This window comes from Canis aureus, chromosome 1 (assembly GCF_053574225.1).
Source record: "Canis aureus isolate CA01 chromosome 1, VMU_Caureus_v.1.0, whole genome shotgun sequence".
Lineage (NCBI taxonomy): Eukaryota > Metazoa > Chordata > Mammalia > Carnivora > Canidae > Canis > Canis aureus.
In genome coordinates this window covers 102,216,683-102,241,900 of record NC_135611.1, presented here as the reverse complement: position 1 = coordinate 102,241,900, position 25,218 = coordinate 102,216,683, and the positions used below count along the sequence as shown (strand labels likewise).

The following is a 25,218-nucleotide window of genomic DNA, read 5'->3' as shown; positions in this document are numbered from 1 at the left end:
GATGCTCTCACTTGATACTAAGAATAGGACAGTAACATCCTGTATTGCTGCTACTGATTTACATGGTACTGGAGGTCCAGGTATCCTCTAAGGAAAGAAGGGTTAAGAGATGTAGTGGTAGGGGGCACTTGGGTGGCTCAGTGTTTGAGCATTTGCCTTTGGCTTGGGTCATGATCCCTGGGTCCTGGGATCAAGTCCCACATTGGGCTCCCCGCAGGGAGCCTGCTTCTTCCTCTGCCTATGTCTCTGCCTCTCTGTCTCTCATGAATAAATAAATAAAATCTTAAAAAAAAAGATGTACTGGTAGGAAGAGAGTAGATATAACTGTTATTAGTGGTAGATATGAGGATCTACCTGTAAAAGCCAACTAGAGCCTGTAAGAGTATTAGCAAGAATTCTAGATTGTCAGTCAACTCACATAATATTTTGTTTCCCCTTTTCTTTATGCCATCTTTGGTTTTATTTTTATTTATTTTTTTTAAAAGATTTTATTTATTTATTCATGAGAGACACAGAGAGAGAGGCAGAGACATAGGCAGAGGGAGAAGCAGGCTCCATGCAGGGAGCACAACGTGGGACTCAATCCTGGGTCTCCAGGATCAGGCCCTGGGCTGAAGGCAGCACTCAACTGCTGAGCCACCCCGGCCCAACATGGGATTCGATCCCAGGTCTCCAGGATCGCGCCCTGGGCCAAAGGCAGGCGCCAAACCGCTGCACAAAACAGACTGTTTTTTTTTTTTTTTTGTGCATGACTGGTAATTTTTTGTTGAAAGCTGGACATGATGTACTAGGTAATAGTAACTAAGGTAATGAGGCTTTTAGTGTTAGGTTTTATGTTAGTTTGGCTAGGCTCTTGTCTAATGTTTCCTGTATTGCTGGTGCCAGAGGGTTTGGTTTACTTTAATTTTTTACTTCCTTGCTGTCTTTGGGTTTCCCAAGAAGTCCTTCTTAAAAAAAAAAAAAGATTTTATTTATTTATTCATAAGAGACACACAGAGAGGCAGAGATGCAGGCAGAGGGAGAAGCAGGCTCCCCATGGGGAGCCTGATACAGGATTCAATCCCAGGATCCCCGGATCATGACCCGAGCCAAAGGCAGATGCTCAACCCCTGAGCCACCCGGGTGCTCCCCAAAAATCCTTCTTACGTATTGTGCAGCTTGTTGTAATCTGCTGATATTACACTGAAGCCCTGTTGGTGTGGTAGTCAAGTATTGGGAAGGGGAAATATTGTATAATCTTATGACTCAATCTCAGCTTTTCGATGAGCTTGAATCCTTAGGCTGTGATCTTCAGAAGTGCTTCTTAGCCCTGACTGAGAGAGGAAGGGGTTGGAGCTATTGCCCCTCCTCCAGGTCCAAAAAGGCTCTGGTATATAGTTTTCTTAAGAATGCTGGACTTTGTTTTAGAGCATGTTCTGAGTGTTCTAAAATGTTTACTCTTCTCCCCCTCCCTGCCACAAACTGAAGGAGTTTCCCCAACCCCAATCTTAGTGTTAGAACTTGGTGGAGTTTCTGGCGGTAAGATCATGAAAGTGTGGGGGTCCATCTAAGATGAAGCCCTCAGGAGTTTTGAACTCACAAGCTAGTCCACACCAAGCCTCCAGTTCACCCAAAGTATCAGTTAAATGTTTGCACCAGATAATGGCTCCGGCACCTTTTGCTTCAGGTAAGCTCATCCTTGCTATGATTTTCTGTATTCGCCTATCTTTCCAAATTTTGGGGTGTTGTTTCCTTTGTGACTTCAATTCTCTGATGGTGTTTTAAAAATGTGGTTGATTTTCAGTTTGTTGAATGTTTTTCTTGTAAAGATAAGAGTGAAGGTTTCCAAGCTCTTTATACATTATTTCTAAAACGGAAAGTATCAATATAGCTTTTAACCCATTCCAACCACACACCATCACAAACACTGAGATTCCATTTGCAGTTCTTAGAAATGGCACTCTCTGGGCTAGAATTCACATCCTGTTGGGGTCAACGGAGTCAGGGAGACTGGAACCTGGGAATCCAGCTCCAGATGGTGTTGTGCGGCTTGCCATATCTGGTGGGCCAGTATCTACACACTCTGTAACTTTACTTTATTTTTAAAAAGATTTTACTTATTCATCAGAGACACAGAGAGAGAGAGGCAGAGACATAGGCAGAGGGAGAAGCAGGATCCTCCTGCAGGGAGCCGGATGTGGAACTCGTTTCCAGGACCCCGGCATCATGCCCTAAGCCAAAGGCAAATGCTCATCCAGTAACCCAGGTGCCCCTGTAATTTTATTTCTTCCTGAGCACTTACTATGTGCCTGGAACAGAACCCTAACCAGGACCTACAAGCAGCGTCTTCATGGGGCTCTCATTCTCACAGGGCTACAGAAAATGGGCTGGGGGCTTAGATTCACCAGAGAGAGGACTAGACATGAACTAAGACAGGCTACACACACACACACACACACTCAGAAAGTCACAAATCACAGAAGTGCACAAAACACGCAAAGCCCAAACCTTCACTCACCTCCTATTCCCAAGGCTCCGCCTCTGAGCCCGGAGCCCCGCCCACTCCCTCTCCCGCCTGAGCTCCGCAGGACGCCTGTGATCCTCTGTGCACAGGGGCGGTGACCCAGGCCTCCGCGTGGGGTGCCTCTGGGAGGCGCATGCGCATTCCGAGCTTGGCGGAGGCGGGGAGGGGGACTCCCAGAATTCCCTGGGCTCCGCTCGCTTCAAGGGGCGTCCTGTACTTCAGGTACCCAAAGCCGGGCCGACAGGTCGTTTCTGTTCTGCACCAGGGGCCTCTACAGGAGCTGAGGGTTGCAGTCCCTAGGCCGCGGTGGGGGGAACCAGACCGGCAGCGCCCCGCCGGATCTCGACTACCCTCCCCAGGGGCCCTTGCGGCGGAGGATGCGCCCGCTTCCGGCGGGGACCCGGCTTGCTGGAGCCAGAGGGCGGGCAGCTGCTTAGGAGAGAGCGGGGCGTCTCGGGAGCCGGCGGCTGACTGCCTGACTGGTGCGGGGGGACGGGGGGCGGCTGCCCGCGTCCGGCAGCCCGAGGGCGGCGGGGCGTGCGGGGACGGGTGGCGGCGGAGGCCGGGCTCGGGACAGCTTCCTGGGGGAGCCTGGTGCGGGCCCTGTGGGAATCGTGAGACCTGAGTGGCGGACCAGGGCTGAGTGCACAGGTAAGGGTGACAGGAGCTGGGGCTCGGTGGTGCGGGTCCCGGACCAGGGCGGCCCCAGGAGTCCCAGAGTCGGGGGGTCCCCGGGGCCGGAGTGTGCGGCTGACTTTTCCACAGAGTCGGAGGTTCCCGGTGCAAGAGTGTGAGGCTGACCTGTCCACAGGGTCGGTGGGTCCCTGTGCCCAGAGTGAGGCTGAGCTGTTCACAGAGTTGGGGGGCCCCCTGGGGTGGAGAGTGAGGCTAACCTGCCCACAGAGTCGTGTGTGGGGGGTCCCTGTGCCCAGAGAGTGAGGGTGAGTTGTCCACAGAGTCTGCGAGTGCCTGGGGCCGCAGTGTGAGGCTGACCTGTACAGAGTCACCTGATCTGGTCTAAGGCCCTAGCCCCCAGGTCATTGTGGGGTGGGGCTTGCAGGGGAAGTGATGTTCGAAGCCTCGTCTGGAAATGGAGAGTGACCCCCTCCTTTCCAGAGCGAGGTCACAGAACTCTTCCCATTCCTGCTTGGCACTTCTCTGTTGCACCCCTTTCCCCACCACCAGAGCGAGGAGAGAGAGACAGTAGGAGGAAGCACTGCTCACAGCCATACTGTTCTTTGCTGGTTTTGCTGAGTAACACCAGGTAGCATATACATATATCACATCACAAAGTGGAAACTTCCTCCTTTTTACAGAGAGGATGTAAGCATGTGGAGGACAAGTAATTGCTAGTGAGTGGAGGGACCAGGATTCAGATGCAGGACTGGCTGACTGTGGAGTCCCTTCTGTACTCATCTCATGTAATCCCCTCTACAACTGCTTGAGGTCAGTATCCTGAACCACTTGGGATAGTTGCAAAAGTGACTCTGAGAGGGTAAATAATCTCAAACCTCCACCAAGAAAGTTTTTGTTTCTCAAACTTTCTGACCCAGTTTCTCTTAGGTAAGATGGAGATGAGAATGTGAACCTCATAGGACTGTCATAAGGATTAAATGAGCTCCATAAAGCACCTGTAGGTCCTGCCCTGTAACAAGTGCTCAATAGTGTTCATTCTTATTATCATCATTATAATAAAGCTTTGAGGAAAGTGGAGTTTAGAGGAAAAAACCAGAATCAATCAGATACTTTATATTTTTTTAAATTTCTTTTTTTTTTTTTTAAGAGTTTATTTATTTATTCATGAGAGACACAGAGAGAGAGAGGCAGAGACACAGGCAGAGGGAGAAGCAGGCTCCATGGAGGGAGCCTGAAGTGGGACTCGATCCCTGGTCTCCAGGATCACGCCCTGGACCCCAGGCGGCGCTAAACCGCTGAGCCACCCGGGCTGCCCAAGTCAGATACTTTAATCCTCTTTCTGATTGAAGAAACTTGGCTCAGAGTGGGAGGGGACTTTTTTAAAACTATAGTTTGTCACAGAGCAAAATGGGTCTCTTGATGGTTTTGTTTTGTTTTGTTTTGTTTTTTGGTTCAGTCTCTGTAAGCCACATGAATTCTTTCTGACAGAGGTAGTACTTCCCTCTGGGGCAGATGGCTTTTTCCAAGTGTTAACGAGTAGGTGGCTGTGAGAGAGAAGGAGATTGTACTCAGCCTGAAAAACCTAGAGCAGAGAAGAACCCCAGCTGTAAATTATAGGTCTCCCAGTGAGTGCCTGAGTGGAGTTTGGGATGGGAGTTGGGGAGTGAGAACAGTTGGAGTTGAAGGGAGGAAAGAGTTTCTAGGCAGTGATTATTCGAGCTACTAAGCTTCTCAGTACTCTTTTCTCCTTTCCCAGCTCTACCTCTCAGGGTAAAGCCCTTCTCCTAATGAGGAGCCAGGAAGAGGAGGAGGTGATAGGAGTTGAACTTCTTAAAGCCACATCTCTGGTGAGTTAGTATTCCCTCTCCTTAAAATACAGTCTTGCCTTACAGGATTTGGTAATGTTTGTTTCCTTCTGAAGATTATTTGCTTAAGAGTTCCATACTAGGTGGGGCCTGTTTCCTATTTTTTTTTCCCTTTCTGATGAGTGGTGGGTCCATAGAGAGAGACTCAGATAACCCAGAGCCGTCTCAGAGCTTCCTCTTCTTCCTGGAGCTGTTTAATCTTTGTTCAAAAAATGACCCACTCTGAGCTCTTCCATATGCTCAGGTTTTTTATGAGTATATGATAACGCAGAAGGACAGTCCTTAGAGAAAATTTGAGAGTCATGATTTGCCTACTTCCTTAGTAGCCATCCTGGCTTTCAGAGAGCTTATAATATGTTGGAGAAACGAAAAGGCAGTGAACATTTATTTATACAGTGTGATCAGTGCTGTAGGTATAGATTAGACTTCCTCCAGAATAGTGAGAAAGGACCATTCATGGGCCATATGAATACCTTCCAGTGAGTTAGAAAAAGGTGTCCCTTCCTCTGGACTGGTGAAGCTCTGTAACAGGCCACAATCTAGTAAGAGGAAATTACTTTGTTTTTACCTTCTTTTTGCCTTTTGGTGAGAGATCCTTGATGGCATATAGCCTGCATAATCATAGTCACTGTTGGAGAGAGGAGGGGTTGGAAGGTACAATTCCTGAGTTGTATCTTTTTAATTAATTAATTTTTTATTTTTAAAGATTTTACTTATTTAGTCATTAGAGATACAGAGAAAGAGGCAGAGACATAGGCAGAGGGAGAAATAGGCTCCATGCAGAGAGCCTGATGTGGGATTTGATCCTGGGACTCCAGGATCACACCCTGAACCAAAGGCAGACACTTAACCACTGAGCCGCCCAGGTGTCCCATGTTTTATTATTTAATAGAGATTATTGCAGTAATCATCTTTGTTGTTGAATTTTTGCCCTCATCACTGATTATTTTCTTGGACTAAATTACTAATTTTTCACTTCTTTTGGATTAGAGCTTCTCAAACTTTAGAACATTTTTAATTTTAATATTTTTATGACCAATAATAGAATTAAGCACTGTAATTCATGTTGTAATTAAAGTAAACTACTAAATGAGTGTCATCAGCAAATTTTATAAGAAATTATAAAGTTTTATTAAGCTTAAAAAGCCTATCAAAAAATAACATGATAGTAGAATTTGTCTACTTCTGTATAAAAGGCCATGAGCAACTTATATCAAAGCAAAACCCCTTTTCTGATTAGATATAATGCCACAAAACATACTATCAATGGAACTTGTTTCCTAAGCATTTAAATATTTTAGACGATAGCAGTGTTATTTGTGAGGAAAATATCTTAAGAGTACAGAGCATGGCATAAAGATTAATAACATGACTGTGGCACCAGACTGCCTGGGTACAAATTGTAGCTCTAATACATCCTGGATATATTACCTTAATTTCAGTTTCCTCAACCATAAAATGGGAATAATACCAATACCTAATTTATAGTACTGTTGTGAACATTAAGGAGTTAATGTATTTTGTGTTTAGAAAATACTTGGCACATAATAAGCACTATATAAACATTAGCTTTATATGCTACTATTAGCTTTTGTGCCCATGTAGTTCTTCATACAATATATACATTATATACATACTATAACAGAAATGTGAAAAACCTACAGTATGATGTTTGATGCACAGGAAGCCCTAAAGATCAGGAGGCTTTTTATTTCCAATGGAATATTAATTTTAAAACTAATAATAATTTACACTGAATATGAAAGTCCTTGTTTTGGGCTGACACTACCCTGTCTTTCCCACTGAAAGTTGCTATAGAATCAGAACAGCATGCATGGAGTAGCAATTTGAAGTCTCTAAAAAAGTAAATTGTAGTAGGGTGATTAGGGAAGAAACCCAAGATGTGATGTGTGTACCTTTTTTTTTTTTTTTTCCTCCCAGTATCTCCTAGCATGGATTCAACAAAGCACAAAACTGAGAAGGGGGTTTTGGCATGGATAAAAAGAACTGCGAGAAAACTTAGTTCAGGCTCAAGAAATAGGAAGGGGATCTAATAATCAGAGAGGGTGAATGGAAATCTTCCTTCAAAAAAAATTCTCTTTTTTTGTGCCCTGAGACAGTTGCAGTGGGGTCTGCAGAAAAATTCTGAAGGAGAATTTTCTGTTATTGAAGAAGCTATGTTCCCTAGAGGGTGGAGTAAACTTTTTGCCTCTTTTCCCACCCCTGTTTCTGTTCTTTCCTTGCTTGGCCCCAGGGGTGGGTACAGTCAGGGTAGCTGAGCCTCACGGTAGAGTGGAATAAATAAGCCCCAGTTATCTGCCCAGAGGACTGAAAAGAGGAACCCCCTAGGAAATAGAAGACACTGGAGAGACCAGAGAAGGAGGAGCTTTGGAAATCAACCATAAAAAGTTGTTTATGAATTCCTGGGCTTCCTCTAAGTTGCTTATGCATGTATCGGGCCCTGAAGAGCATACCATAGCCTATGAGAAGTGGACTCCAGGATAGACCATTGGCCACCAAGTGGTGCATCTGTAGTACAGAGGCAAATATCACTTCATAGGCTTTGGAAATGGAGCCTGAACAAAGTATCAACATTCTCTATATATTTTAAACAGGATATAGAGTTTCATAATATCCAAAATGTCAAGGATACAACCTAAAATTACTCAGCTAATGAAAAATTAGGAAAATTTCAATTCACAGCGGAAAAGTTAATCACCAGATGCTAACATTTATGTGACGTAGATGTTGGAATGATCTGATAAACAATTTTAAAGCAGCTGTTATAAAAATGCTCCAACAAGTAAAGTGAACACTCCTAGAGCAAGGAGGTTGTCTCAGCAAAGAAATAGAAAATATCAATAAGAAATGAAAAATATAATTACCAGAATAAGTTCAATGGATGGGCTTAGTGGCAATATGGAGATGACAGTGGAAAGAGTTAGTGAACTTAAAGGTAAATAGAAACTGATCTGAACAATAGATAAAAGATTGAACAGAGCCTCAGAGCCCTGTGGGACAATACCAAAATGTTCAACACTTGTATCATTCAAATCCCAAAACGTGAAGTGTAGAAAAAATATTTGAAGAAATAATGACTGAAAAATTCCCAATTTTAGTGAAGGACATAAACTTGTGAATCCATGAAGCTCAGCAAATTCCAGCATAGATAAACTCGAAAGAAATCCTTGTGTGGGAGCTTCATAATGAGACTGCTGGACACTACAGCCAGAGAAAAATGATGCTTAACATATAGGGCAGCAGCAATTTCAGTTCTGTGGATTGTTCCATCAGAAATTATGGAAGTCAGAAGACAGTAGAACAACTTAAAAAGTACTCAAAGGAAAGAACTATCAACCCACCATTATATGTCCAGCAAAAATAACCTTCAGAATTGGTGAAGTAGTTTCTCACATGAAGGAAAACTAAGAAAATTCATTGACAGATTTCTAAAAGAATTGCAAAAGGAAGTTCTTCAGATAGAGATTATAAGAAGGGAACTGGAACATCAGGAATGAAGAAAGTACAACAGAAATGGTAAATATATATGTGTAAATACAATAGACTGTTCTGAGTTATTTAAAATATCTTCAAAGGTTAAAAGCAAAACTGTTGTCTTCAACTTACTGAACAGAACAGGATTTGAGCATAGTCTGGCTTCAGAGACCATGTTCTTTATTACTATAGTATATTGAAATTAGATAAAATAATAAGTAAAACTTTTGTTGAAGTCTTAAACCAAATGTTTTCACCTGTTCTTGGCTGCCTCCTCCTATTCCTTCTTTCCTATCCCTCCATCATCATCATAGGTTGCAATTCTTGAGCACTTAGCCAGGTCCTACGACTGTTACTTCATTTAATTCTCAAGATGCAGCTATGAGCTGGGTTCCAAAATCAACAGTTTTTTACAGTTTTTTAATTAACAGCAGTTAATTAACTTTGCCAAGATCACCTAGTTAGTTAGTGCCAGAGCATGAATTCTTTGGAATGATCTGATTTTTTTTCTCTGGTTTTATTCACAACAGGTGTTTATTCAAAACTCATTCTTAAATGTTGATATAGGTGAAATCACAAAGTAAGAAATGGAAAATCTGCCAGCAACCACAAATGGGTGACTGATACCTCTTGCTGGTTGGTTAGGAAATTCAGCCCATGTAATAAAACAGGTTGTACTCATCTCATATGATTCTTTTGATACATCTCAGCAGATTATCAAAAACAACTTTACAAATGTGTTTCCCTTTTTTTTTTTTTTTTTTTTGAGATTTTGTTTATTTATTCATGAGGGACACAGAAAGAGAGGCAGAGACACAGGCAGAGGGAAGAGAAGCAGGCTCCATGCAAGGAGCCTGATACTAGATTCGATCCTGGGAACCCGGGATCCGGCCCTGAGCCAAAGTCAGGCGCTCAACTGTTGACCCACCCAGGTATCCCTTAAATGTGTTTTCCTAATGCAAATATATTTTTATGTCAAAAGGAAAAAATATTGCTAGGTATTTTTTTCTTTTATTTTTGTAGACACACCTCTTAATATCTCAGAACACTAAGATTTCTTAGAATATGTTGTGGAGGTTGAAAACATGTTCATCAGGTCAGCATCTTTCCTTGAATCTTCCCCCCACAGTCCCAGAGCTCTTTAATTTTTCCATGTAGAAAAGTGATCTAGCTCCTAACATAGATACACAGTTGACCTTTGAACACCATGGGGGTTGGGGGCTTTGATCCTCGCATAGTTGGAAATCTGCATAGAACTTTGTTTCCCCCAAACATAACTACTAATTACCTACTGTTAACTAGAAGCCTTACTGATAATAAAAACCGTTGATCAATAGATATTTTGTATGTTATGTGTATCATACATTATATTACAATAAAGTGAGCTAGAGAAGAATTGTTAAAGTCATATGGAAGGGAAAATACACTACTGTACTTACTGAAAAAAATTCACATGTAAGTGGACTTGTGAAGTTCAAACCTGTGTTGTCCAGGAGTCAACTGCAATTTAGTACTTGATAGTCTGTTGTAAATGCAGTCAACATTTTTCATGAGAATATCTTCTCACCACTATAAAATTGTAAATGTTTGAAGAGCAGAGAGTGTCTTTCATATTTTTTCTTTTTTACTAATATGTATAATATAACTAGACAGAAAGGTTGTCCAGTAGCTAACTATATGACCTAGATGATTTAGACCTTGGTATAATTACTTATGCACAGAGTTTGTTTTTTCCCCCCATCATGTGAACAGCATAGCCCTTTACCCCTAGAGCCAGCTAAGAAATGGCATGAACATTGAGCAAGATTATTTTTGTGTCATTTTAGGATTCGATGACTTTCACAGATGTGGCCATAGACTTCTCCCAAGATGAATGGGAATGGTTGAATCTTGCTCAAAGAATTTTGTACAAGAGAGTGATGTTGGAGAACTACAGGAACCTGGTTTCATTGGGTAAGGGTATCTTCCTCCTTCTACCTCCCCATTGGAGTCTTTCCACCTCAGTAGTCTTTCATGTCTGTATCCGCATTTTCCTACAATATCCCTTTTCTCTCAATACCGTTTGGATTGGGTCATAGCTCAGCAATATCCATAACATAGCCAATTTTCTTTTTTTTTTTTTAAAGATTTTATTTATTTATTCATTAGAGACAGAAAGGTGCAGAGACATAGGCAGAGGGAGAAGCAGGCTCCCTGCAGGGAGCTCAATGCGGGACTCAATTCCAGGACCCTGGGATCATGTCTAGAGCTGAAGGCAGATGCTCAACTGCTGAGCCACCCAGGTGTCCCTCTTATCTTTTCTTATATGCAGGTCTCTGCATTTCTAAACCAGACATAATCTCCTTATTGGAGCAAGGTAAAGAGCCTTGGATGATGAAGGGAGAGATGACAAGAGATCTCTACCCAGGTAAGTGCAAATAACTATAGAGTTGAGGTACTATTCTCAAGATGTTTCTTTAAAAAAAAAAAGTTTCTGATACTTCTTGGAAAACACCTCTCAAAATCCCTCTCAAATTGAACTTTTTTTTCTAACACCATATTTAAATGGATCTTCTCCACTATGTGACATACCATTTTTACCTTTACTGATTTCCTGCAAATACCACAATCTGTGAACTCATATATTCTATGATGCTTACATAGTTCTTAATAATCTCTGATGGTCAGCATTTCAGAATTCTTTAGACAAATTTATGTTTAGTTTTTTTAACTAGTTTAAATATTTTCTTTAAAATATAAGCTTATCAGGTTTACAATTGTTATAGCTATGCTCTTCCTTTTGCTTTTAATTATTTTTGTCTTTGATGATGTTTCTGTTTTGCTATTTATTTTTGCTTTATGTCTTCCCCCCCACCATGCCATCCCACTCCTTGAATTGAAAGTTCTACAAATTGTTACCCTTATATATATATTTTTTTAAGATTTTTTATTTATTTATTCATGAGAATACACAGAGAGGAGAGAGAGAGGCAGAGACACAGGCAGAGGGAGAAGCAAGCTCCATGCAGGGAGCCTGACGTGGGACTCGATCCTAGGTCTCCAGGATCATGCCTTGGGCTGAAGGCGGCACTAAACCGCTGAGCCACCCGGGCTGCCCTGTATATATATTTTTTAAGATTTTATTTATTCATGAGAGACATGGGCAGAGGGAGAGGTAGGCTCCACGCAGGGAACCCGATGTGGGACTCGATCCCGGGTGTCCAGGATCACTCCCTGGGCCAAAGGCAGACGCTCAACCACTGAGCCACTCAGGCGTCCCCCTTATATTTTTAAACCTGTGTTTTAAAATCCAATCACTTGAGATTCAAAGCATCATCATTTGACACTTGTATAAAAGAATAAATTAGGTAACAAGTATTACCTACTTTTTCTTTGTCCATCATCACCCCACTTTTGTTGTACTCACTGGGATTTTTGGCCCAGTTTATTTTTTAAAATTTATTTTTTCCCTGCCTTGCTTGAAAGCTGTATTTCTGGTATGAAAGCTAGATAAGAGTTTATAGATTATATATTACAGTGGAATCCACCTCATGTGGGATGTTTACAGTTTATTCTGTAGCTTGTAGTATGGCTTTTTCAGGCTTCCAGTTCTCATAGGTTCAAGAAGATGATGTTGGTAGGATACCTATAGGTACACTTATAATGTACACTTAATGGTGTACATTAGTAAATAAGAAATAAAAAATAAATAAGCATGCAATTCAAGATAGTAGAAAAAGAAAAAATGAGTCTAAGGAACACTTAAAATAAGTTATGAATAGTGACTTACACTGCTGGGAATACAAGTAGGAATAAATGAACTAGAAAATAGTGTATTTAATGAAAATAAATCAAATTGGTGCTTTAGAAAACCAATAGAGCATATAAACTATCAAATGAGAGAAAATAAGAAAAATAATAGTAAGTAACCATTGATGTATAAGTACTTAGAAGAATAATATATAAAAAAAAAGAATCATGTGAACCTATTTTCCTCAATTTTCTGTAAGTAATTTGAAAACCTGGATGAGATGGACAGTATTTTAGGAGAATATAAATTACCACCACTGACACCAGGAGAGAGAAAATTTCAACAGACTGATTACCATTCAAGAAATGTAGAAAGGGGATCCCTGGGTGGCTCAGCAGTTTGGCACCTGCCTTCAGCGCAGGGCATGATCCTGGAGCCCCGGGGATCGAGTCCTGTGTTGGGCTCCCTGCATGGAGCCTGCTTCTCCCTCTTCCTGTGTCTCTGCCTCTCTCTCTGTGTGTCTCTAATGGATAAATAAATAAAATCTTAAAAAAAAAAAAGAAATGTAGGAAGTTATTTCAAAACTGCCTCCCCAAGAACAGAAGCAACAACCTCCAATAATTTCACAAATAAATTCTGTAAAACCTGTAAGGAAAAATATCGACATTGTTTAAAATTTTCTACAACAGAGAATAAAAAAGAGAACTTTAAAAAATTGTGTTTATGAAGACAGCATTTGATGCCCAAATCTCACCAAAATAGCATCAAAAAAGGAAAATACAGACAAATCTCAATTATGAACATTGGTACATAATTTTTAATAAAAATTCATATTGAAATCATATACCAGAGTCTGGGAGGGTTTATTTCAGAACTGCAAGGATGGTTGCATTGCCTAACTTTATATAAGAATTGTCAAAGACCTCTGTGGTCTTCAGTAACTATTTGAGTCCCATGGTTTCATTTTGGAAGTTTCCATTCTTCTAACATTAAGTAAAGGAGACATTTGCTTTCTCAATATTTTTCAGACTTGAAGTATGTTTGGATGACCAGGGAATTACCTCCAAACCAGGACATTTATGAAGAAAAATTATCCCAGGCAATGATAATGGAAAGACTTCCAAGCTACAACCTTAAATGTTCCACATTAGGGGTAAGCTGGAAATGTGAAGACCTATTTAAGTGGGAGCTGGTAAGTGAGAAGACACACTTTAGTCAAGAGACAGTCACTCATATAGATAACCTTATTGAGAAAAGAGACTGCTTTAACAAGTCTGGGACAGTTTTTCATCTGAATAGATTGTCTTATCTAAAGCAGGTATTTCCCATTGAAGAGAGAATATATAGTTTTGACACAGATCAGAAAAGTTTAAAAACACATTCATTTATAAAAAAACACAAGCAAGTCTATGGAGAAAAGAAACTTTTGAAATGTAATGACTGTGAGAAAACGTTCAGCAAAATATCAACCCTTACTCTTCATCAAAGAATTCATACCGGAGAGAAACCCTATGAATGTATTGAATGTGGGAAAGCCTTTAGCCAGAGTGCCCACCTTGCTCAACATCAGAGAATACACACAGGAGAAAAACCTTTTGAATGTACTGAATGTGGGAAAGCCTTCAGTCAAAATGCTCACCTTATTCAACATCAGAGAGTTCATACTGGAGAAAAACCTTATCAATGTAAGCAGTGTAATAAAGCCTTCAACCAGCTTGCACATCTTGCTCAACATCAGAGAGTTCATACTGGAGAGAAACCCTATGAATGTATTGAATGTGGGAAGGCTTTTAGTGATTGTTCATCCCTAGCTCATCATCGAAGGATTCACACTGGGAAAAGACCATATGAATGTATTGACTGTGGGAAAGCTTTCAGGCAGAACGCTTCTCTTATACGTCATCGGAGGTATTATCACACTGGAGAGAAACCATTTGATTGTATTGATTGTGGGAAGGCTTTCACTGATCACATAGGACTTATTCAGCATAAGAGAATTCATACTGGAGAGAGACCTTACAAATGTAATGTGTGTGGGAAGGCTTTTAGCCATGGCTCGTCCTTGACTGTACATCAAAGAATTCATACAGGAGAGAAACCTTATGAGTGTAATATATGTGAGAAAGCCTTTAGCCATCGTGGTTCACTTACCCTTCATCAAAGAGTTCATACTGGTGAGAAACCTTATGAATGTAAGGAATGTGGGAAAGCTTTTCGGCAGAGCACACACCTTGCTCATCATCAGAGAATTCATACTGGAGAGAAACCTTATGAATGTAAGGAATGCAGCAAAACTTTCAGCCAGAATGCGCACCTTGCACAACATCAGAAAATACACACTGGAGAGAAACCTTATGAATGTAAGGAATGTGGTAAGGCTTTCAGTCAAATTGCACACCTTGTTCAACACCAGAGAGTTCATACTGGTGAGAAGCCTTATGAGTGTATTGAATGTGGGAAGGCCTTTAGTGATGGCTCCTATCTTGTTCAACATCAGAGACTCCACACTGGCAAAAGACCATATGTATGTCTTGAATGTGGAAAGGCCTTCAGACAGAGGGCATCCCTGATTTGTCACCAGAGGTGTCATACAGGTGAGAAACCTTATGAATGTAATGTTTGTGGGAAAGCCTTTAGCCATCGTAAATCCCTTACTCTACATCAAAGAATTCATACAGGAGAGAAACCTTACGAGTGTAAGGAATGTAGCAAAGCCTTCAGCCAGTTTGCCCATCTTACACTTCATAAAAGAATTCATACTGGAGAAAGGCCCTATGAATGTAAAGAATGTGGGAAAGCCTTCAGGCAAAGTGTACATCTTGCTCATCATCAGCGAATTCATACTGGGGAGTCCTCAATTATTCCCTCTTCCCCATCCCCATACCACCAAGTCCTCTAGATTCAATCTTCTAAATGCCTTTAGGATCCATCCAGTTTTTTCCATCATCATAGTACAATATGGAGTCACCTCATTTTGATTTTTATAGTATTATAACCATTTTCCCTTCTCCTCTCAAGTGCATTTTTAACACTGTGGCAGCTTAATCTTTTAAAAATAAAAATCCATACTTATGTTGCTTTCCCATTTAAAACATTTGTCTTTAAGAGTATGTTAGTCCATTTAAAAGGCTTAGCACACCATTCTTGACATACAATTAGTTAGTGCCATTAAGGTAAAGGTTTCCTTGCTGTCATGTTCAGCTGCAAGTAAATCTGCAGTAGGTCAAGACTAAGAAACCTAAAGATTTTAGAGCAGACAGAGGACTCTACTTTCCCAGGAGGTAGAAAACTGAACACATTCAGAATTGAAAGATTCTGTGATGAACAAGGGTAATGTGGTGGCTCACCACTCCCTCTATATGAATAAACACAAGGACTGATAGAATTGCTGATGAGAAACTCTCACTTTGCCTGGCACTTAGAAGTGAGAATAGGCCAGTTAGAACAAAGACATTTGATAGAATGTAGGACTAGCCAGATATTTAAAACAAACTAAAGTCTCAGTAAGCTACGAAAACTTGAGTAGATTAATAGCTATGAAATAAGCTGAAGAAAGTAGTTTAACACTTTGTTTGTTTGTTTGTTTGTTTTTAGTTTAACACTTTGACCTCTAGAAAAGCACAGACAATTCCTGTGGTGTTTGAAATGTTCTAGAGCATAAAATAAAGTAAAGCTGCCCATCTTATTCTATGAGATTGACAAGACTGGTACCAAAACAAAAACATATGCTGCAATTAGCTTATAAATGTAGATGTTAAAACTTGAACTTTTTAAATATTAAAAGGTAGAGTAAATGGAGAGCTAGACACATCTTTGTATAGAAGGAGTCTGGCAAAGATATTTCTGTGTTAAATATGTAAATGATAATCCAGTAAAACTCCCAATATATTTTTAAGTTGATATGCTGATTCTGATCATGTATAGAATCATGGTATGAGAAGGAATATAGTACTCACTTAACATTAACTGAGCATTAGCTAATGTGCCAGGTCCTGTTTTAGGTTCTGGGGATACAGCAGAGTGTAAAATATGCAAGTTTTTGCCCTTACAGACCTAGTGGGAGAAGACAAAGTTGAAGTATATACCATGTGATAAGTATGTAATATGTACCATGATGAGAAATCACTGAAAGCTAGGGAGTAATGGTGGAAGTAGTGCCTTAGTATTCGCAGGACATGTGGGCATTAGAAGCAGGTAACTCAGACACAACCGGCATAATGAGAGTAGTCATTTTGGTCCAAAGGTAGATAATTATGCTTTCAGTATTGCAGGAGGAGAGAATTGATGGTTTAAGAAAGATCATGAGAGTTCTCTTTACTCTTTACTAATAGTGATTTCAGGACTGGTGGAGGTTGTTCTTTTTGTTTGTTTGTTTTGTCTGTTTCTGTTTTTTTGTTTTGTTTTGTTTTTTTGTTTGTTTTTTTTGGTAACAGCTTTATTGAGATACAATTCACGTATCATCCAATTCACCCATTTAGAGTATACAATTCAATGACTTACTATTTCAGTTATGCCATCATTACCACATTTCATTACCTAAAAAAGAATACCCCCACCCCTAGAGGAGTACCCTTACTTGGACCACACTGTGCTTTTGGATTCCCTCTTGACTGTCCTATGGCAGCATAGAAGGCCATGTGAAGGGAGCTTGTGGCTCCAGAGGGCATGAGTATGAAAGTGGAGCTTTGGTGTTCTCTTTACTTTGGGATAGAGACTAGGGGATGGGTGGTCTTATTAGACTCCCACTATGTATGATAAAAATAATTTTTCATTGCAGTGGGGGAAGATGGATTAATCAAATGGTGGGGGGACACTTTGCTCTCTGGAAAGACCTATATTTATACTTTGTACACTAATGAAGCTCTAAAGATCAAAAATCTAAGTACAAGAAAATATTTCTATAACTTTGAGGTAGACCTTCTTAGGTATTTATTACACATAACCCAAGAGCTGACATTAAGATAACATTTATGTGTGGAAAATATCAGTCATACAAATAATTAAGTCAGGGCATCCCTGGGTGGCTCAGTGGTTTAGCACCTGCCTTTGGCCCAGGGTGTGATCCTGGAGTCCCAGGATCAAGTCCCATGTTGAGCTCCTTGCATAGAGCCTGCTTCTCTCCCTCTCCCTGTGTCTCTGCCTCTCTCTCTCTCTCTGTCTCCCATGAGTAAATAAATAAAATCTTTTTAAAAACCAAAACAGGGATCCCTGGGTGGCGCAGCGGTTTAGCGCCTGCCTTTGGCCCAGGGCGCGATCCTGGAGACCCGGGATCGAATCCCACGTCGGGCTCCTGGTGCATGGGGCCTGCTTCTCCCTCTGCCTATGTCTCTGTCTCTTTCTCTCATAAATTAAAAAAAAAAAAAAATTAAAAAAAAAAACCCAAAACAAATAAAGTCATACAGATATGAGATTGAAAGAAAATATTTGCAAACAAATATAACAAAGGATAATAGTCCCTAATAGTCAAAGCATTATTACAAATCAATAATAGTAACATCTGCAATTCAGTAGAAAAATGGCCAAAGTGAGCAGCTCTGGTGGCTCAGCGGTTTGGTGCCGCCTTCGGCCCAGGGTGTGATCCTGGAGGCCCAGGGTCGAGTCCCATGTTGGGTTTCCTGCATGGAGCCTGCTTCGCCCTCTGCCTGTGTCTCTGCCTCTCTCTGTGTGTCTCTCATGAATAAACAAAATCTTTAAAAAAAAGAAAAATGGACAAAGCTAGTGGCCAGTTCAAAGAGGGAAAAATAGCTAAGTATCACAGTGATGAAGGAAATGAAATGCAATATAAAGTGTTGTTATATCTCTACTTTTTTCCCCCAATAGGTTGGTTGGTTTTATTTTTTTTTTAATTTTTATTTATTTATGATAGTCACACACAGAGAGAGAGAGAGGCAGAGACACAGGCAGAGGGAGAAGCAGGCTCCATGCACCGGGAGCCCGACGTGGGATTCGATCCCGGGTCTCCAGGATCGCGCCCTGGGCCAAAGGCAGGCGCCAAACCACTGTGCCACCCAGGGATCCCTAGGTTGGTTTTAAATCCTAGAAAAGTGTGATTATATCTAGTGACTGTCAAAAACAAGACAATTCCATTGTCAGTTATATAAATTTATGTGTGTATATGCCATTGGAATCATTCCTCAGAAACCAAAGTGTACAAAGGTAGGTAAATGTATAATGACAAAAATAATTTTTAATGGTGAACTCTATTAGAAACTATTAGAGTACTGGGTAAGTGGGTAAGTCAATTATGGTGTAGGCATTCAATAGAATTACATGCAGCTGTTGAAAAAAGAACTATAAATGTGAATAATAGCCATAGAAGTATAGTTATACTAAATGAAAAAAATTTTTAGACCTGTGTTCTAATATAAACCTCATAATTGTAATATCAAAAATAAAACTTAAAATATGTATTTTTGTTTTTGTCTGCCCAGTTTTCCATGCTTCCTTCTTTTGACACTACCATCTCTTCTTTTCCTTTGAGCAACTGACCAAACTGTATCATAATGGCTTCGATGGTCTTGGCTAATCAAATTCTCTCTGGAGTTTGAAAGGTAGTTGGTCTGTGTCATCCAATGGCAGCTCTCTAAAAGGATGATGCTGGTGTTCTTATGGCTGAGATCTTTGGGGGTCACTCTAGTTTTTGTGCTTTCTAAGCCTATAATTCCTCAAACTACCTACTATTCTTCTACTACTTCGTTTTTTACCTACATTGCTCATCTGCTTGCAATAAAGAAGCTTAACCAATATGGAATTTGGTATGAAGATTAGGTGAGGCCATAGAATCTTTGGAAAATTGAAAGTGTTAGGGATCTGTTTTTAGGTGAGATGGGACAAGTAAAACTCCCATTTCTTTTCTAGCCTAAGAAAGTGAAGAGCTTGCGGTGTGCACTGGGTAAATATCCAACTGAATTATTATTTGTAGTTACCTAAGATGAATAGAAGTCAGGGAACCTGGATAATGGCAGTTTAGACCTGGATAATGGCAGTTTAAACAGAAAGAGGAATTCTAAGTCCAAAAATGTGTATGATGCTGGTATCTAATTGCTTTGTGTAGTTTAAAACTCAGATCTGGAACTTCTGGCATCAAGGCAAAAAATTTCAACTAGGGGTCTTTGTATTATATTTTTTTGGAGGGGGTCTTTGTATTATATTGTTGAAAGATGTCGTATGCTATTTGAAGTCAGGCCATGTGACTCAAATAGCATACGAATAAGATTACTCAATGAAATTAAGAGTCTCCTTTTATGGTTTGCTAAAGTGGGATGCTGTTAAATTCCATATTTTATTGTAGAGTGGTTGTTATGGAATGAATTGTATCTCCCCCCTCCCCGCCCCAAATTCATTTGTTGAAGCCCTTTAAAGGAGGGCTTCAAATTAAGGAGCCCTTTAAATTAAGAGTAGATGATGTGACGAGGGTGGGCCCCTAATCTGATAGGACTAGTATCCTTATAAGAAGAGGAAGAGACACCAGAGCTACTAAAGAGAAGTTATGGCAACAACTGAGAGATGCTTCTGACAGTTTACTCCGAATGGACTGATCTTGACCTTTCCAGGAAGTTGGTCTGAAGGTAACACTGGGGCTATGTGATAAATTGAAGGAATCAACATTTCTAGATTGTAGCATGGAAAACTCCGATGCTTAACTCCAGTTGTGGCCTTCATACGAAGTGTGTTTCTTGTATCCGAGGAGCCTGCAACTCCCAAGTACATGTACCTCATGGGCATTCTGGAAACTCCTCATAAGGGCAATATGTCGTTATCTCTGGGCTGCTGTTCTTGAGTCTAGACATTATTAATATGGTTTTCAAAAGAGGATAGTCTGATTTAGAAACAATCCAGAGTAGCTCAGATTGGGACTGACAACCTCAAGGATTTCTTTCCACCCAATATTCCTGAGATTTTATTTAATATCATTATTGGAATTAAAATATAGTGTTTTCAGAGGAAGTAATGGACTTTAACCAAATTACAAATAATTTTAAAGGAAAAATGATCAAAGGAGAGAAAATGTGCCTCAGCAAATTAAGTAGACATAAGTGGCTTAAAATGAATGAAAAATCAAAATAATTTAGAAAGCACACATTGTTTTGAAAACATGAAACAAAAGTTTTTCTTGGGGGTCTATAAAGTCAGTCAATTATGTAAACTTATCAGTTGAAAATTTATTTTTTAAAAATCTCAGTATTTTCTTCTTTGAGAAACAAAATTTTAGATAGCCTAAAAATGTTGCTTCAATAAGTAGAACAAGAACAGGGTCTTGAGAAAACGAGTCTAAAGATGAAGTGACCTTTTAAAGTAGACGAAGTAATCTTTTAAGATGTATGAATATTGGGGTGCCTCAGTGGCTCAGTGGTTGAGCATCTGCCTTTGGCCCAGGTCGTGATCCTGGAGATCTAGGATCCAGTGCCGCATTGGGCTCCTTGCATGGAGCCTGCTTCTCCCTCTGCCTGTGTCTCTGCGTCTCTCTCTCTCTCTCTCTGTCTCTCTGTCTCTCTCTCTCTGTCTCTCATGAGTAAATAAAAATTTTTTTTTTAATTTTTAAATTTTTATTTATTTGTGATAGTCACAGAGAGAGAGAGAGAATGAGGCAGAGACACAGGCAGAGGGAGAAGCAGGCTCCATGCACCGGGAGCCCGACGTGGGATTCGATCCCGGGTCTCCAGGATCGCGCCCTGGGACAAAGGCAGGCGCCAAACTGCTGTGCCACCCAGGGATCCCTTTTTTTTTTTTTTTTTTTTTTTTTTAATTTTTTAAATTTTTATTTATTTGTGATAGTCACAGAGAGAGAGAGAGAGAGAATGAGGCAGAGACACAGGCAGAGGGAGAAGCAGAGTAAATAAAATCTTAAAAAAAAAAAAGCAAGCATGAATATTTTGTAAATGGCTACATACACAAAAAGTTGCCATTCTAAACTTCCAGAAAATGACAAGGGAAAAAAAAATAATCTAATTTTAAAAAGAAGAAAAGACTGTGTATAAACATTAGGTATCTCTTAGACTCTCCTGTGTTCCTGGTTCTGAGGGTGGGAGGGACAGCTTAGCCTGGCCACCAGATCTCACTAGAGGACCTCTGCCTCTGGTAAGTCACACAGTTCTTAAGTGAGAGACTACAGTTGCTGAATTCAGGAACATAGACCCCAGCTCTAGGATTTGAAAGGTTCTGGAAAGAGTCCTAGAAGGGGTAGGGTTTGCTTTACTGCTGTAGAAGACCCACTTGGGGCCATAGGTAATTAGGAAGCTAACCCTCTGACCAGGGTGAGGCCCTGGGGCCAGAGCTTCCCCTATTCCACAGGGACAGTGCTACAGACTGAATGTGCCTCTCCCAAATTCTTAGTTGAAACCCTAAGGTGATGGTATTAGGAGGTGGGGTCTTTGGAAAGTGGCTAGGTCATGAGGGCAGAGAGTCCTCATGAATGGGATGCCAGGTCAGCTCATGGAGTAGAAGGGGCCACGCACTATCATCCCTTGTATCCTCAAAACCAACTTCTCACCTAACACATGTGCTAAGAGCCTGTAATATTGGTAATGCTGTCTGACAGGTCCTCTCCCTCTCTCCTCTTCCTCTCTCCCTCTCTCTGCCTCTCTCCTTTTCTCCTCTCCCTCTCCCTGAAATGATGTCCCCTATCTGGGCATCTGATATTCAGGGCATCCCTGATCAGGCAAATTGCATTTTTTGGGCTGAGTCATTTGTGGATTATTCAAATAAAAATGAACCTCATTATGGAACCAGTACTCATGATCTGGAATGCATAAGACAGCCTAAGGGATGGGCGGAGAGGAGCAGGACATCGGGCCCACAGACCTGCCTACAGCATCACTGAACTCCCACTTACTGGATGGAATCATGGATCCTGATTCAGGTGCTCTGGAAGAAATGGGTTCAGCCTGCAGTCCCCACACTCCCTCCCAGGCTTGCCCTGTGTGCGTCCATTTACCCTTCACACACACACACAAAGGCGGCAACAGCAGTGGTATCTGCATTAAAGAGCTAGGTACCTGCCTTGGTACCATCTGGAGAAGCTCCTTCCGGGAAGAAGAAAGGCAGAGAGGGTTAGCCCCCAGCTATTAGTCTCTGGGTGAGGTTGTGCCCAGAAGAGGAGCTTCAGACCCTCAGGGCCTTAGGGCTTGGGCAGCTCTGAATTCAAGAGCCTCTAGTGCCACCTCCCCAGGTGCCTTAGTGTAGGAGGGCTGTCCTACACTAAGGCAATACAGACTGAAATACAGACTGGGTGACTTAACCGTAGAAGTGTGTTTTCCCACAGTGCTGTAGAGGTTGGACTCAGGGTTGAGGGGCTGAGGCCTCTCTCTGGCTTGTCAATGGCCACATTCTCACTGTGTCTTCATGTGGTCATTCCCCTGTGCTGTCTGTGATCTAAACTTACCAGGACACCAGTCTGATTGCATTAGGGCCCACCCTAAAGGCCTTTGTAACTCAGTCATGCCTTTAAATACCTTATCTGCAAACATGGTTACATTCTGAGGTACTGGGGGTGAGGGCTTCAACATATGAATTTTGTAAGATTGTAAGCTAGCCCTTAATACCAGTATTCAAAGTCTCTTGAAATGTTTTTGATGTAAGTTCAGAAACAGTATAACAGTAGTTTCTTATCCCAGTAAATGTTAGTTTATCACAGCCGGTGAGGGTTGGGGGCTCTGCTCTACTTGGTCTCAAGGGTGCAGACCTCACCCACCTGTGGCTCCTTCATCCCCCAGGGACTCAGTTCTCATTTGAATCCTCCAAGTTTTGTAGGCAAATGAGAGATGTAACACAAAAGGACTTTTATCCAAAATCTACAGTGAACTCCTAAAACAACCGAAAAGCCAATTGAAAACTGGAGAGACAGGTTACCAAAGATACACAGATGGCAAGTAAGCATAGGATATGACCACCATCATGTAATTTGTACACCACAGATTAAAATAAATATATATATTTTAGAAAGAGGGTGAGAGACCGACTGAGTAGAGGAGGAGCAGAGGAGAAAATCCTCAAGCTGACTCCAGGCTGGGCACCTCCAAGCTCTATGAAGGGCTTGATCTGAGGAGCTATGAGATCATGACCTGAGCTGAATGCTCAACCCACTGAGCCACCTAGGTGCCCCAGGAAACCACAGATTAACAAGATGCCACTACACACCTATTAAAATGGCAAAAATCCAAAAGGAACTCAGGTGGCAAGGCTGTGGAGTGACAGGAGCTCTCATTCATTGCTGACGGGAATGCACTTTGGAAGAGAGTTTGGCAATGTCTTTGAGGCTAAACCTAGTTGTATGATAACTTCCAGCAATCACACTCCTAGGTATTTACTCAAATGAGTTGAAAGCATGTCCACACAAAAAGCTGAGCGTGGATGTTTATAGCAGTTTTATGGAAGCAAACAAGATATCCTTTAAGGTGAATGGATAAGCAGACTGTGGTACTTAGATTATTGTTCAGTGATAAACACAAATGAGCTATTAAGCAAAAAATTAAAAAGGAACTTAAATGCGTATAAAATGCTAAGTGAAAGAAGCCAGTCTGAAAATGCTATCTATTGTCTGATTCCCACTATATGACATTCTAGAAAAGGCAAAACTATGGAGACAGAAAAAATATCTGTGTTGCAAGAGGGTCCCTGAAGATGGAAGGTGATGAACAGGTGGAGCACAGGGCATTTCTAGGGCAGCGAAACTATTTTGTGTGGGACCGTTATGGTGGATATGTATTATGCATTTTCCAAAATCCACCAAAGTGTAGGACAAAAAGAGTAACCTTGATGATGGAGTTTAATTAGTAATATATCAATAGAGGTTCATTAACTGTAACAAATATGCTGCATGAATGCAGGAGTTTAATAGAAATTGTGTGGGTATATGAGAACTCACTGTACTATCTGCTCAATTTTTCTGTAAATTTAAAATTGTTCTGAAAAAGTCTGAGTAAAAACCAAACAACAAAAACAAAACCACACAACAAAACCACAATGCAATATCAGTACACACCAGAATGGCTACAGTTTTTAAAATATGGCAACATCAAATATTAGAAGGATTTGGAGAAACTGTGTATCTCGTAAATTGCTGGTAAGGATGTAAAATGGTACAACTCTTCTGTGAAACAGCGTGGCAGTTTGTTTAAACAAGAAAAAACTAAAAATGCAAATACCATATGACTCCTGGGCATTTATTGCAGAGAAGTGAAGATTTATGTTCACACAAAACCTGTCATAAGGAAACAACAGTGAAAGGGCAGTCTGTGGAATGGGAAAATTTTGCAAACCAAATATCTGATGTTTTAATATCCAAAATATATGTGTTTTTACCACAATGAGAAGAAAAAAAAAACCATTTGGAATAGCCCCAAGCTGGAAATATCCCAGATGTGATACCCAAGTTATGTCAATAACATGGAATAGAACTTGGCAATAAATAATAAACTATTGATACATATAACAACCTGGATAAATCTCCAGAGAATTGTGCTGATGGGTGGGGTGAAGCCTATAGTATAACATTTTTGAAAACAAAATTATGGATGTAGAGAACAAATTAGTCATGGAGTTAAGGACAAATGGGATCTGGAGGAAAAATGGGTGTAGTTATGAACGAGCCACATGGAGGGACCTAGTGGTGATGGAAATATTCTGTATCTTGACAATATCCACATTAACATCCTAGTTCTGATAGTGCAAGATGTCACCGTTGGGAGGTACCAAAGGATACAGGGGGTCTTTATGGTTTCTGTTCTATTTTTTTGCAACTGCATGTGAATCTACATTTATCTCAAAATACCTAAGAAATGATAAGGGGCGCCTGGGTGGCTCAGTGGTTGAGCATCTGCCTTTGGCTCAGGTTGTGATCCTGGGGTCCTGGGATTGAGTCCCACAGGGGGATCCCCGCAGGGAGTCTGCTTCTCTGTCTGCCTATGTCTCTACCTCTCTGTGTCTCTCATGAATAAATAGAAAATCTTAAAAAAAATGAGTCATCACCTAAGGTTAGCTAATTTTTCTAT

General features: G+C 40.8%; 1 protein-coding gene across 2 annotated transcripts in view; it reads left to right on the top strand.

The window, feature by feature from the left end:
* Positions 1 to 2,585: 2,585 nt before the first annotated feature.
* The window catches only part of ZNF470 (zinc finger protein 470), a 34,014-nt gene continuing 11,381 nt past the window's right edge, over positions 2,586 to 25,218 (top strand). The window contains exons 1-5 of one of the 2 annotated variants that reach the window (XM_077913195.1): positions 2,586 to 2,725; positions 4,896 to 4,986; positions 10,326 to 10,452; positions 10,811 to 10,906; positions 13,258 to 14,823. In XM_077913195.1, coding sequence (XP_077769321.1) covers positions 2,637 to 2,725; positions 4,896 to 4,986; positions 10,326 to 10,452; positions 10,811 to 10,906; positions 13,258 to 14,823 — 1,969 coding nt within the window. In that variant the 5' untranslated portion in view covers positions 2,586 to 2,636. Of the gene's footprint in view, positions 2,726 to 4,895; positions 4,987 to 10,325; positions 10,453 to 10,810; positions 10,907 to 13,257; positions 18,640 to 25,218 lie in introns of those variants that run through there. The other variant, XM_077913189.1, reaches the window with a different exon arrangement.